The 14,422-nt window shown below is 47.0% G+C and overlaps 1 protein-coding gene across 3 annotated transcripts in view; it reads left to right on the forward strand.

Moving 5' to 3' along the window:
* RAVER2 (ribonucleoprotein, PTB binding 2) overlaps positions 1–14,317 on the forward strand; it is a 29,692-nt gene extending 15,375 nt beyond the window's left edge. The window contains exons 6-12 of one of the 3 annotated variants that reach the window (XM_021404233.1): positions 247–332; positions 3,864–3,968; positions 4,169–4,280; positions 5,401–5,624; positions 7,789–7,900; positions 8,261–8,406; positions 12,877–14,317. In XM_021404233.1, coding sequence (XP_021259908.1) covers positions 247–332; positions 3,864–3,968; positions 4,169–4,280; positions 5,401–5,624; positions 7,789–7,900; positions 8,261–8,406; positions 12,877–13,023 — 932 coding nt within the window. In that variant the 3' untranslated portion in view covers positions 13,024–14,317. The remainder of the gene's footprint in view (positions 1–246; positions 333–3,863; positions 3,969–4,168; positions 4,281–5,400; positions 5,625–7,788; positions 7,901–8,260; positions 8,407–12,876) is intronic. The other 2 variants (XM_021404235.1, XM_021404234.1) reach the window with 2 other exon arrangements.

Below are 14,422 nucleotides of genomic sequence, written 5' to 3' on the forward strand. Positions count from 1 at the left end.
CAGCTGCAGCATTTCTGCCTCTCCGAGCAAAACGTCAGCTCCAGAGGAGCTCCATGCAAATACATTTGATCTCTAATTGTTGTTGATTGCAGATCGAAGATGACTGTATGGAAAGGTTCATTATAAGGACCCTTAGCGTGCTGGAAAATTTTGTAGGAACCAAATGTAGAAATTACAGAATAACTACTCTGAAGGCGATTGCTTGCCTGTTATAAAGATGGTGCAACTCTTGTCTTGTTTCTGAAGCAGTTCTGGGAGCAGCAGCAGGTTTGCCTCACCTTATGAACACGGCAGTCGGGCCTCCTTTCCTGCAGCTGAATAAAATCCATCAGGTAGGTGTCGTGACACACATTTCCAGAGATCTTGGCATGAGCAAGAATATTTCGGAATCTGGTTTCAAATAATTCCAGCTCAAATCAAGCGATCTTACTGAAGTGATCTTTCAAGACAAAGAAGAATGGAAGAACCAACCCCTCGCTGTATGGTGGGTGATGGAAGAGCAGGCTGTGCTTGCTGTCCACAAGTGTCTTGTTTGATCTTACCTGATGCTTCGATTTGCTAACGCCTGCTGGCGTAGAGACCACTGACAAAAAAAACCCTTAAATCAGAGGTCGGGGGCCTGACATCCATTTCTCCTTATATGTGCTTCATACTGAGACTGTGTTTTATCTTCAAGCCAAGAAGCTTTGCATCGCTGGAAGTGTTTTTATTTTAAAGCTTGAAAGAACCAAGGTGTGCTATGTAGGCCCTAAAAATAGCAATTGCAAATGTTATTCCTTAGCCTAAAAAAAAGGAAATAAAACAAGGCTGTAGGCTGCTTCAGGTGTTTTCAGAGCATCTGGAAATAACTGTTAATTGGATCAGGCTTCCATACGGACTCCAGAATCTCTGGAAAATCCCACAAAGGCCATTGGGGATGAACTTGTGATGAGAGCAGTGCCCACAGGCCTAGCCCTGCAGCAGTTGTCCTGGCCAGCAGCCTGCTTCAGGTTCTGTCATTTCTCCAGCTCCATCAAGAACCAGAATTTACCTTTCATACCAACAGACGGGGAATATTCTCAAGTACCTTTGAGTACTGCTTTCATTTGCTATTTCTGATGTTTCAGAAATTCCCATGTAAAAGTAAAATCCAGTTCATTATTAGGTCTTTGTGCAAACGCAGCACAGACATAATAGATCTTAAAAAAGAAAGACTTTTGTCCCATCGGATGAATTGTGCAGTGAAAAAAAATGCACCGTGATTTGCTTGCACTTCTTGTATGTAAATGGCATTTTCCATTGGTATATTTAGTTACTGGAGCCCTCTCTTGGAGAATCTCTGCTTCCTTGGAAGGCAGTGTGAATGTTTTCTAATCACAGCTGGAGAGAGGCATGTTTTACACGGCTAACAGTGTGACTGATGATGATCCAATGGTTTTGGCTTAGAGTTCTGCAGCCAAAGGACTTAGTGCTTTCTCTTTGGATAGACTTCCATGTCTAATTCTCTTCCAGGGGGCTTCCTGTCAATTAATTATCTCCAAGCCTGATCTAATAATCTGAATTTTATTGGCAGTGATTTGATTATCCCAGTCCCTTCTATTAGACACGTTTTTCTGTTATTCAGTGACTTATTTCTGAGTATTCTCAGAAGGCAGAGAACCAGGTCACTGCTTTTGCTGTGTTGAAATGGAGTGTGCAGCATGCAGGCACACACACTGTCCTGACTTGACTCTCCCTCCACCTCCCCAGTCACACGCTGCTTGAGTTTCCTGTGCATCTTGTTCTTGTTGTTCTATTTTCAGAGTTTTGTTAAGTAATTTAATGAGTAGGAGCAGTATTCTTAGCATAACTCTAGAACAGCATTTTAGAATGACTGATTAAAAAAAAAGAGATTGAACAGAGAGGAATGTGAACAAGTAGGTTATTCGTGCAGTACTCTTTTAACCCCAGAGGTAGCGTGACTTCTAACTTTTTTATTGCAAATTCTCTTAGTTCTGGTTATCGTGTGCCAAAACTATGCATTTTAAACTTTCACAGTGACGTGTTTTCCTGAGTCATCCGGCTGGTCACTAATTCCTTGTTAACCAAAAGGAGTCTGAGGGATCTAAGTGATCTGATTTCTATTTCTGAAAGTTTTCCAGTTGAGCTAATACATCTTTACTGGGGTAACGAAGTTTAGAAGGAACATCCATTGGCATTGGTGACAGTAAACAGCCATGGGTGATTTCTGCTGGGAATCATTGGCACAGTTACAATAGCAGATGCAGAACTAATGTATATATGGCCCTTTTGTTTTAAACTTCATGTTTCTTACTCCAGTATCCAACACTGTAGCTCATAAGATACCGTATTTGGTGTACTGTTACAGCTTTTAAGGAGTTGGAAAAAACGAAGGAATTTTTTAAAGAGAAGACCATATTGGAAAGGTTTTACCTCATGTGTTGACCTGATTACACAGAGATGCAACCTGGGCTTGAAAATACCTGTGAGGCGTGTTGCAGGAGACCATTATATATGCAAAGCCACACATCCCGAGAGCTTCTTTTTGACTTTTGGCTTCATTGCCTGGTTTTGGTGAGCATTCTGTATAGGAAATTTTGGACAGCAAGGAAGGCTACCCTGGTTGTGATTTGACACAGTCAGTGTCCTGCATATCTATTCTTACACTGTCATACAAAAAGGTCTGTAGAGCTACTTGCGTTTTGCCTGGCAGATCACTCTCAGGAGTTGCTGCCAGGAGGTTTCAAGGCTGCAATCACAACGTGCTCTTGGGGTCCTGAGTGGATGTAAGTTTTCTTTGGAGCCTGAGCACAAAGCATGGGATGTAGCAGTGGCAGAGTCTGAATATGGTGCCTCCGAGGCTTTTGGTGAGATGTCTCAGCTGTGGTGGCAACCAATGTTCCAGGAATTTTGACCAAAAAATACTATTTTGTGAACTGAATAAATCAGTGTCAACAAGCTGTTGTCTTTTGAAACGTTTGGAAAACATTCTTCTTAATGTTTCATGGAGAAGAGATTCATGTAGGTAGCTCCCAATAGAAGGTGGAATAAAAACTTGTGGCTATTGCTCTTTTAAAGTAATGATACTGTTTGGCAACAGCAGAGCAAAGATTGAGAGTCCCTGCCAATTGTAACAGAGTCCTGGAAGCTGTGCAGATGTTTGGTGGAGATTATGTATTAGAAACGCAATGCAAGGCATGATACAAACATTAACAAACAACGAAGTCCTTATTCATACAGCTCATCATCTGCTGAAGTCCTTGTGTCTTGTCTTTCTTACTGGCATGCTGTAGGTAGCTCCCCTGTCTCTGCCTTGTCTATCTGCAGAGGCTTCAAGCACGGGTTGGTTTCTCTGCTGGCTTAGACCAAAGGGCATCAGTGGAGTCTAGATTCTACTTGGAGTATATTCTTGTTTCATTAAAAGCCATCAGAAAACGTATTTGTGATTATAAGATGAAGAAAGAGCTAGGAGGAAGAGGTTGAAAGAACTTGAAGTCCCTTTCTGTGAACAAATCAAGAGGGCCAGGTTGGACATTAGGAAAAATTTCTTCTCAAAAGAGTGGTCAGGTGTTGGAATGGGCTGCCTGGGGGGTGGGGGAGTCTCCGTCCTGGGGATGCTCAAGGGGCGTGGAGATGTGGCACTGAGGGACGTGGTGCAGTGGGCAATGCTGGTGGTAGGTGGGCGGTTGGGCTGGGTGATCCTGGGGGTCTGCTCCAACCTCGGGGATTCTGGGATTGTAATTTAGATCTCTAGAGGAAATGGCTGCTTTCCTTTGTCGTATTCATTCAGAAACTAGTTTGAACTTCTGTTAGCAGGATCATCTGAAAGTATTTTGGGAATGTGCTGTTTTCCATGCTGACTGACACTTGTACTGATTTCACAGAATTCCATTCTGGGCAATACAACCAACTTGCTGCTGCAGAGCCCTGCTCACCTCCCATTGCCACAGCAGCAGCTGATGAAGATGGAGAACATCCAGGCCAATAGTGTAAGGTCATCACTTCAATTTCGGCTGTCTTTGGGCATTCTTAGAATTGATAAATAGTAGTATTTCGTTATTTTTTTTTCATCTAGTATAATTTAACTGTTTAGTGCCTGTAAAAAAAAGATGAACTGGATGTGAAAGTTCTAAGAAACAGCTGCAGACGGATTTTAATGATTTACTTGGTTTTCTGTTCTTCCTTATAGAAGCCGGGTTTGCTGGGAGAGCCTCCAACAATGCTGCTGCAGACAGTGCTGGGAATAGGGGTGATGCCATCAGCGAGTTCAGGCGTGGGAACCCGTGGAGAAGCTCTCAAGTGTAAATGACGTTTTATTTCGTACCAAATCAGTACAAATGCTCAGCTTGAAATGAAGCACCTTACTTTCTCCCACGTTACCAAAAGCAATACTGTGTTTGAACCTTGTTACCTTGGCAGGAAGGTAGGCATATAGAGCTAGATAATAATGCAAGTCATCTAGCTATGGAGTTATGCAAGTTAACGAGGTATATTGCTATACAGCTGGCTGATCCAGCAGGTTATGGCCATTTGAACTTGAAATACCTTGCTTTGTTGCCTGGCTTCTCTCCTCTGTTTACTCAGGGAAGAAAGAGTACGCTGTGGCATTTGTTGAATATTTGCAGACGGTTACAAATTCTGCTTGTTCAGTTACTGCTGTGTTTAGTACGCGTGGAATAGGCTTTTATTCAAAATCCTGGGGCTTGTTGCTTCAAAGAAGACAAATCTGAGTAGCTGAAGAAGCACTGCATAGTTCCTTTGCGTTCAGTTCATTAAGCAGCAGAGCTTTAATGTCCAGTCTGTGACAGATAGCAGTTCTGAATGGCAGTTCCTGCACTAGCGATGCCCTCAGTTTCTATGGGGAAGGATGAGCAGTGGTACTGCTTAGAACATCTTTCTCTCTCTGAGAGCCGTGTACTCTGCAGTTTTACAGGCAGCTTGATTGATGGCAGTAGCCAGGAGCAGGGAAAATCCTTCTTCTGTGGGAAACAGAAAGAAATCCATTCTGAGTGCCTAGATTTTAGTTTTAGAGAGCACTTTCTAGCTGTTTTATTTGTAAAGAATTTTACTAATGCAAGTCAAAGTCGGAGGTTTTTCCCTGCATTCCAGCACAGGATCCTCTAAGGATGTTGTTCCTAAGGTTTTTGAAAGAGAGTAACTTGTTCTGATAGTCACTGTTCAGAGAACTCGGGGTTTTCTTTTATAGAACTAGCTTTCAATAAAGTTTGCTCCCTGCATGGTAGAATAAAGACTATAACCAGAAGTCAGCGTTCTGTGCTAGCTGTGAAGTAGATCTCTACACGTTTCTGGGATCCCTTAATAAAAGCCACCAGCAAAATGTACTGATGAATCCTGTCTAATAGAAAAGTTTCTCCATTTATGGTTGACTGCAGCCATCTAATCTGCCTCCAATTCAAACAGCAGCAGCAGGGATGGGCTTGCTGCCATTCTTTCCAAATCAGCACATTGTTGGACAAGCCATACCAGGGCAAAATAACGCTCCGGAGAAAGCACTGACTGCTGAGGGGATCGTCTCGGGATCGCAGCCGTATCATCAGAGCGTGACCAGCCTTGCTGCAGGAGCCTTGAGGGCTGGCCATGCCAAGCAACAGAATCAACTGAAAAGCACTGATACGAGTTTGGGGGTAAGGAACGCTGCATGCAAGCAGTGCTGGTGCTCTTCTCCCTCTGCTTTTCATCTTTTAACCTCACCAGCTCTTCTGAACCTCGAGCGTGAACTGCAGCTCCTCCTTGTATTTCCTCACCGTAGAATGTGTTGGATCACAGGATCGTTCATGAGACATTTTAAGGTCATTTCAGTTATGAATTATAGGGAGAGAACAATAATGCTCTTTGGTGGTCTGAATGAATTAACAAAGGAATCTTTTTACAGCACTGGAGGGTTTTTTTTTTTCCATGTGTATGCTTCATAGTATTTGATGATGAAATTATCTCAAGGGTAGTGTCCCTTTTAAACACTGAAGATTGAACTTGTGGTCGAATTTCATGACTAATCAGGAGCAATTGTGCTGGCACAGTGCAGGACCTTTCGATTTCCAGATGGTGAATGTAGACACACATACATTTGTCTATGTTAATTTTCCATTTGAAGTCTGTGTCCCCTCAGCCACCGCTGACAATCTCCTTTGTCTAAAATTAGTTTTAATATTCATTCCCATGAAGGCAGGGGGGAATGACATAGGATTTAACCTGAGCTAAAATGGTCTGCTGAAGTTTTTTCAACGTACCCTGTCATTCACAGAAGCTGGTCAATGCAGTTACTTTTTTTTTAACAATATACATATGTATTTTGACTTTTTCTTGCTTAATTTGCATCCCATCTCACTTTTCCTTGGGTATTTTTGAAGAACCTGACGTGATCAGGTTGTAGACAGTATTGGTGTCTGTTTGTTAGGCAGCTTGGATCCTACTTCAGTAAGTACACTTTTAGAATCCCTCTTTGCTGTAACCAAGTGGAGTTTTACCTATGGGTAGATAGACAGGGACAAAATACGCAGCACACACGTGTATAAATACATAAAATCAGTATTTTATTTCAGCACTTCCTTTAGTGAAAAGGGAATGTGATTAAACGGTTAGAAGTCTAGATACTCCATTTGTTTCAATGAGGAAACATGGTGTTTGTCAGGAAAATCCCTGTAGATGTAATCGTTTCTCTTCTGCATCAGTAAGCAGGCGGCCCAATTAGCAAGCATCTCTTCCATGGCAAGTCACCCAAGTGCTGATCCTCGGTACTGAGCTGATCCCACCCCAAACACCTCTGTTAGCCGAGGAAGGGCCTCAGCAGACTCTTAATATTTTTTGTGTCCAAAACCCACACTCGTCATTTTTGAGAAGTTGGTGATTTAATGCCCTTCGACGGAGAAGAGCATTAATCCACAAAAGTGATGGATCTTTTTTCTTTAATGAGCTTAGAAAAAAAAAAAAAAAACGAGCAGGCGAAGTGTAGATTGGGATGCTGTGTAAACATCTTGGAGCCATGTTATTCCAAGCAAGCTACGCAGCTTGCCATCGCCTCTTGTCTCATCCTTATTTCTGCTGTTTTTCTGAACGCTGTACGATTAATGTAATGTTTTGTCCCACCCAGCCACCCAGTTATTGAAAACAGCAGCTGCTGGCAGTGGTTTTTCCCTTGGAATGAGTTTTGCTTTTCTCCCCCATCGCGCTGTTTGTCTGTAGCTGCAGATATAGCCTCTCTGCAGAGAGCCCTTCCCTGGCAGGGGGATGCAGGCTGTAGGGTGCCCTTCGTGGCCCCTCGTAGGGAAGAAAGCACTGCTGGTGGCACGGAGAAGTGACTCAGTTCTGATGCTTCATTTCCACTCATTAACATTTCCCTCTTTTAAAGTAAGGGTTTATAAATAGAGTGATGGGTAAGATGTGTTATAATGGCAGATTGCGGACGGTGTCATCTCTCCAGTCCAGGATTCATTTGTCCTTCACTTGCTTTTGACTCGGGGTGACCAGAGCTGACTTTGTCTTGGCCACGGACAGAATGCTGTCTCCCTATCCCTAATCTGCAGTGATTAGTGTTCATTTACTTGAATGCGAAAAGTGGAGGTGGTTGTTTAATATCCTTTAGTGACTTAGAGTCTAAAGGGAAGCATTCCCACAGAATCATTTGTCAAGAAAAACATGCAGGCAATGCATCCAGATCGTTGTTCCCGGTATTTATTTAAAAAGTTTGTCCAGGACAGGCTCAGCTTTGTTCAAAATCATGCTGGGATGCTTCTCCTGTTTCTGAGAGATGTGTGAATACAATGAGTGCTGATCTATTCCATTATTTCACAGGCTCCTTCGAAAAAACAGACTTCTCTGCTAGGAGAACCGCCAAAAGAAATACGCCTTAGTACCAACCCCTACTTGAATTTGGCAAGCGTGTTGCCTGGTATCTGTCTTCCAGGTAAGCAGACATTCAGCTGTTGTATTGGAAAGTTCCCCAGCAAGCATGTGGCAAATCACTGTTGTGTTTGGCGGGTGATTCCGGTGGCCACAGCATACTGAATTCTTGAATTCTGTCTTAAAATTGCAATGTAATCTGTCCTATCTATGCGAGGAGGGTACATGTTCGGAGTTGATGGGCGAGCTGATGTAGATAACCACCTAGAAATCCTTTCAATTATTCGTAGCACTGATCAGTTTTAAGCACGGGCTGATAGGAAGTAGCAAATTTCTGTTGTAATCCCAGACTACTGCTGAACGAGAGTGCTGTCCAATTAGTGCAGTTTGCATCAACTGTGCGTGTTCATTGTGTTACAAACAGCAATTGCCAGCAAAGCCTCGAGTCCACCACAGCAGAGCGGACTGTCCAACAACATCGTGGATGCCGCTGTGTCTCAGGGAACTCCATCACAACATGCAATGGAGAATTATTTCAATTACGCTCAACAGCACGGGGAGTACGCACAGGTACGTTGTGTTGCAGCGCTTCGTTCTGATGAGTGATTTGTCACGTGGAGCTGCAGCAGCAGGGTTTGTGGCAGGCTGTTCAGAGATCCCTGCCTGAGCCACTCGGTACTCTCAGTGCACTCCTTGGTACGCGTGGTCTGACAGCCCTGCACGTGTTGAACAGCATTGCCCAACATCGTGAGCCCCACTCAAGCTGACCCTGGGCTTCTTGAGAACCTGAGTTCAGTACAGCCAACTAAACAACTGTTCTCATACAGCTCCTGGCTTGGCTTTTGCCTCTCTTCAAAAGTTTTTCTCTTTCCCTTCCCAACACAGTTTGAAAGTTTTCTTGAACCTTGGCTAGATCCCAGGGAGGAGTATGTGCTGTGTGGCAGAAGTTGTTGTGTAGCTTTGGGAATGTCTGTAGCCTTTGCCTGCTGGATTCATGGCTTGGGATTTCTTCACCATTTTGACCATTTGGTGATCAGAGCACAGGCATTGTGCTGGAGGGCTGCCTCTGCTCTGGAGATTGTTTTGTCCTAATTCTGAGAGCAATGCAGAATCACAGTGTGGTTGAGGCAGGGGCACCTCTGGGTTCATCTGGTCCAACCTAGAGCCGTGCCCAGCACCAAGTCCAGGTGGGTTTGGAGATGTCCAAGGAGGGGACCCCAGCACCCCTCTGGTCCCAGCACCCAGCTCAGGGGTTGCTCCGGGGCTCTAGGTTTTGCCAAGTGCCTCTGTGCCTGCACTGGCACTGTTGGCAAAAGCCTGGCTCCATCCTCACTGTACCTTCCCTTCAGGCCCTTACAGGTATGAGTGAGATCTCCAAGTAGGATTTTACAGGCACTGGGACACCGTGAAACAACACTTCCATATTTTCATTGGCCATCACTAGTCAGAGTTGAAATACAGTTGTATACTAAACAAATACAAGTACTCTGTGTAAGAGTCCTGGGTGTGCTGTGAGACCCTCATCCTGGCCGTGCTTCACGCTCCTCCTGCCCTGTCCCAGCACCTCCTCCCCTGAGTCTCCTGATCCCTTGTTAGGCAGACAGAAACGAGCCCTGCTTCTCTCCTAGGATGGTGATCGCTCACCCCAGACCTTGTGGGGGTAGCGAGCAAGTGGGCTCGAGTCTGTTCTGTGGTAGGAGGGAGTCCCCTGGCCATGGGGGGTGGCAGGGAATTGCACTGACCTGGTGATGATGAGGGTTAGAGGAGGAGGAGGGGTGTCCAAGGGCAGTCTCGTATCGTACGAGCACTGACATCATCTTGAATGGTTTTGTTTGAATTGGATTGTTGGCTTTTTTTTGGTACTTCCTGCAGGTAGTTTCCATCCGCAAATCCTTGACTTCCTGTCAAAAAATTAGTATTACTGCAGCATTAGTGTCATCAGTGTAATTGTCATTGGTATTAGACATACAAAGGACTCCATGGCCTTGTGTATCTCTGAAGCACTTAACTTAGCTTTAAATGTTTGAGTTGAGTTTTATCATTGCTGTTACACGTGTTTTGATGCTTCTTGGAGAGCTTTGCCTCTGGTTTATCCTCCCGTCCTGTGAGACCATAAAAATTGTTTTCATATGAAGTGATCTTAGACAGCTAATGGGAAGAGGTTTTCTCCTCCTTCATAGGAGGCTGTTCAGCAGTGGTATCAGCATTATGCTCAGGCATGTAACTCTACCCAGGCAAGAGTCGATGAATTTGAAAATGAAGCCTCCGAGGTGAGAATTACTTTTCTTCTCTTGGTGTCTCTGTTGGCTGTTCCCATCGGCTGTGCGCTGCTTCAGGACTCTGTGCTGGTGGGATATGAAATGCTGCTAGAAAAAAAAAAAAAATCCCACATTTTGCTCCAGAGGTAGCAGCTCAGGCATGCAGCAATGAATTGTGCACTCCTTCTTTAAGCAACTGAGAGTAGCTCAGATTATTTTTCCATCTGCCGAGCGCTCGTTACTATCCCAAGCAAATGTGAGTGACTGAACCGATTTCCTTTCACGTCCCGGTTTGTCATGGATCCCATCCTGCATTTAGGAACCTGCGGGTGGGTCTTACCCAGCCTGCACTACCTGCTCGCGGGTCCTGCCTGCACTGTACAGTGGAGCCAGGGGTCATTGCAGCCAGGCAGCTCACGGCTTCCTCCACAAAACCCATTAAAGAAGGTGAGAGACCGAGCGGAGCTGCAGGCACAGCCCGAGCCTGCGTTGCTGGAAGCGTTCCCTGTTTGTCTTATGCTGCCACCGAGTGGCTGCGTGGTAACCGAGAGGCTCCGGAGGCCCAAGTGGGCCTAGTGCTCCCAGGGAACAGCAATAGGACCAGAAGTGATGGCCTCATGTTGTGCCAAGAGAGGGACAGGCTGGGTGTGAGGGGAAATTCCTTCCCCAAAGAGCACTCAGCACTGCACAGGCTGCCCAGGAGTGGGGGTCACCGTCCCTGGGGGGGTTCCAGAGCCGTGGGGATGTGGCACTGAGGGATGTGGGCAGTGGGCATGGGGGGGTGGGCCTGGAGAGCTCAGAGGGCTTTTCCAACCTCAGTGATTGTACGGTTGAAGTCCTGCTCTTCCTTCCCCAGCCTCCACAGGAAAATAAAATGGTTTTGGGGGATTTGGGGCCCTTGGCAAGCCAAGGCAGAGCTTTTCCCATGCTCATTAGGATCCTGAGTTGCTCAGGATTGCGCACAGTTCGTGGTGGAGGTGATGGATAAAAGACATGGCGGGGCAGGCCAAGGAACTCGCATCTCAGACTTGGTGCGACATTGCTGTGCTTGGAGGAGATACAGAGCAGCTGTGGTAATTTGTGGCTTCTGGGCAGCCAGCATGGCCTGGTGGGCTGCCTGGGGCACGGCTCAGGATGGAAGTGGGCAGGGCCTGAAGGTGTAAAACTCCCCATGTGCGGGTTGTGCTTTCAGCTTCCCAACAGCCCTGATGTGATGGAAACTGGAGAAATTGTAACGGCATCACAGAGAGAGCCTGGGGTGAGAAGCTAGCTGCTACCTTCCCATTTGTTTCCAGCCAGAGAGGAAGGCCTGCACTGAGGTGATGCTGAGCAGCTCGCTGTGCGGCCCAAGGGCTGGCTGCCATACAAGGCAGAGCGAGAGCAGCCCTTGGCACAGGCGGAGCAGAAGTATAACTTACAGCGAGGCGCTTCTCTCGCTCCTAGAACGAAAACATAAATCTCAGTGAGGAGGGCAGGCAGGCTGCTCCCAGAGAGGCTTGGTGCCATTAGGGCTGTGTGCTTTTGTGTGTGCTTGCTTTCTCCTGCTGCTTTGAGCTGCGCGCCCAGGGCTCGAGAGGTCGGGTTCCTGGGAGCTGCAGAGCACACAATGATGCCCTCACTGCTGAGGGAAGGGTGGGGGAAAAGCAGCATCTTAAAGCAAATTCTTGTTTGTGATAATGACAGGTGCTCTCTAAAATGGCATTGGACTTTTGCAGGGAGTAACTTGAGCTGCGAATGTGAACTAGCAAGGGGAACTTCAGAGGTTTGCTAGGGAAGGTTTGGCTCAGAGACGCTTGGTCAGCAGAGGTGCGCTTTTGATAAAGGAATTAGTTTCCTGGGTTGTGAGATGCATTAGGGTTCTAAAACACCCATTCCAGTGTGAAGCAGGACCCCTGAGCCAGGAACCAGGCGTCACCCAGACTGCCCACCGAGCTCAGGTCGGGTTGAGGCGATGGTCACAGGGCACACATCAACCTGTCAGAAGAAGGTGAATGGTGCAGCCCTTGGTAATTAAACCAGTGTCACACTGGGGGAGGAGAGGAGTGAGGAAGACCCAGTGATGAGGGTGGTGAGCTCTCCGCGTAGCTCCTGTGGCTGTAGGTGCCGTGGGTGTTGTAATGCTGCTGTGAGGCATCGCAAAGAGCTGAACGTGAGCCTGCTGCTGGGCCCTGACCCACCCCAGAACCCTGCTCTGGGACATCAGGGCTCTGCGCATCCGTGTGAGGCACCTCAGTCCAAGCTGTGATTGAAAGCAGTGTTACTGCTCTCTCCTTCACTTGGGTCCCACACGTAAACTCCTGCCTGCGAGTGGCCAGCAACACAAACACGCTTTGGCATGGCTGGACAACGAGTCCTTAAACACCCTGCTTGCAGTGCTGGGACACCTTAACCTGTTCAGCTCTTCAAGAAAAGCAAGAGAGCTCCAGGTGCCCCGCTGGCCATGTGCTTTAGAGGGTGAAGATGTCCGGAGCTGCAGGGAATAGCATGGCCAGTAAGCTGCTACCTCTCAGCACGCATCCCCCAGCGTGGGCGCCGGCCTGCCAGCCCTTTGCCCTCCCAGACATGCATGCACGGCCGGGCACCTGTGCATTTACGATCGGTTTTTAGGGAAAGGGCACAACCACTGACTCATGAGCTGTGTATAGCCGGACTGTAAAGCAGGAGGAGCGGGCGTTTGGAGCTGGTTGCTGGCTCCTGGTCCTTGCTCGTTCCCAGACCGGAGCTTTATTTATTGATGCCGTTGCTCTGGATCATGTGTCGCTTGTTTTCTTCTTGCCCTTAGGTGGCTCCGGCGAGAAGCGAGAAGCGAGGCTCCTCGTACCTCATTGCCTCCCCAGAACCTGGCCCGGTGGAGTACATTGGCCAGCACGCTCAGGGCTCCGCAGTACGTTACGCAGAATCCTCGCTGAAAAAAAAGCGCGTTTACTGAGACCCGACGAGTCGGCCCTGCCTTGATAGGCGAAGGCAAGCCTTGCGTACCTCTGCTATTTATTGCTGCCTTAACTTCAGACAAATAAGTTTTCTTTCTCCGTGGGTTCTGAATATCCCAAGAGGAGCAACCCCGTGTAACAGGCAGGTTTGCCAAGTAAGCTGTAGGCGCCGATCCGCCGCTAGCCATTTCTCAGTAGTGTGACTTGCCTTCTGGAAGGGTGGAGGGGGTGCCCTCCTTCATCTGCCACTGAAGCTTACAGTGGGCTGAAGCCAAGCCAGAGAGGTAACTAACTCAGTAGTTCTTGGCAGCATACAGCTGAAAGCAATAAAGACACTGAGGGGGGAACACGGATCCTTCCTCTAGTCCTCAGGCCGAGGAAGTTAAAGACAAAGTCTTAATAGTAATTCTCTTTCTTATTTTTTTAACTCAAGAATGTGGGTTGTTTTTTGTTTTTTGTTTTTTTTTTTTCAATCTTGCTTATCCCAGGATTAAGATTTCTGCATTTACAACCTTTATATTTTTAAGATTTCCTCTTAATCCTGGAGTGGAGATATACCAAATGTATTCCTAGAGTCGCTGTGATGTTTTCAATAAATGTTTGTTAACAGTGAGATCCTACGCAGCGTGCTGCCTTGCAGTATGAAATTGTATTTGGACAGCTGCCATCTGGCCAGCGAAGTAACCTTTATTTGCGTTGGGCAAAGAATTCACAGCTTTTCCATGGAGTAGTTCGGTTTGTGAATGGAGCTGTGTTACACAGCGGCGGTGGGCGAAGCACCAGCTCAAAAGAGCAAAAAGCAGCGGTCTCCTGGAAGCTCTGGGAGCGCAGTTGGTGGTGTTCTGCAGCCGTCCTCCTTCCAGCAGGAACGTGGTAGGTGATGGGTGGAGGTAACAGAGAGGGGGGGGGATGTGCACCTCCTCTTTGGCTTTGCCTGAACGCGGATCAGCCACACGTAGAGCAGAAGCGACCCTACAGCTCTCCTCGGCTGCCTTCTTCAGTTCTGCCTGCCTGCTCTCCTCTCTTATTTATTTATTTTTTTCCAACCATCTTTAGACATTTGCTGCAATCCAAGCCCTGCTAGAGCGGAGCAGCCCGGCTCCAGTTCCCTTTGCTTCTTCCAGCTCCCCTGTTGCATGGGGTTCTTGTCCAAAGGAGAAGCCGCTCGCGTTCATGCAGCATGGCGGTAGGTGCGCGGCGCAGGCTCAGCCCTGCACCGCTTAGCAGCCGGCTGGATCTCGTCGTCTTTCTTTGTATTTTTAAAAAAAAGACTCGGTATTCTGGGCTCATGAATTAAGCACCTTGGGCTAGTCTTTCTTTTCAGCTACGAGGAGTAAGAGCGGGAGAGTGAGCACGCGTTATTTGCAATCCGTGTTTGTGACGGCCAGATGCGGGGGG

This window comes from Numida meleagris, chromosome 7 (genome assembly GCF_002078875.1).
Source record: "Numida meleagris isolate 19003 breed g44 Domestic line chromosome 7, NumMel1.0, whole genome shotgun sequence".
Taxonomy (NCBI): domain Eukaryota; kingdom Metazoa; phylum Chordata; class Aves; order Galliformes; family Numididae; genus Numida; species Numida meleagris.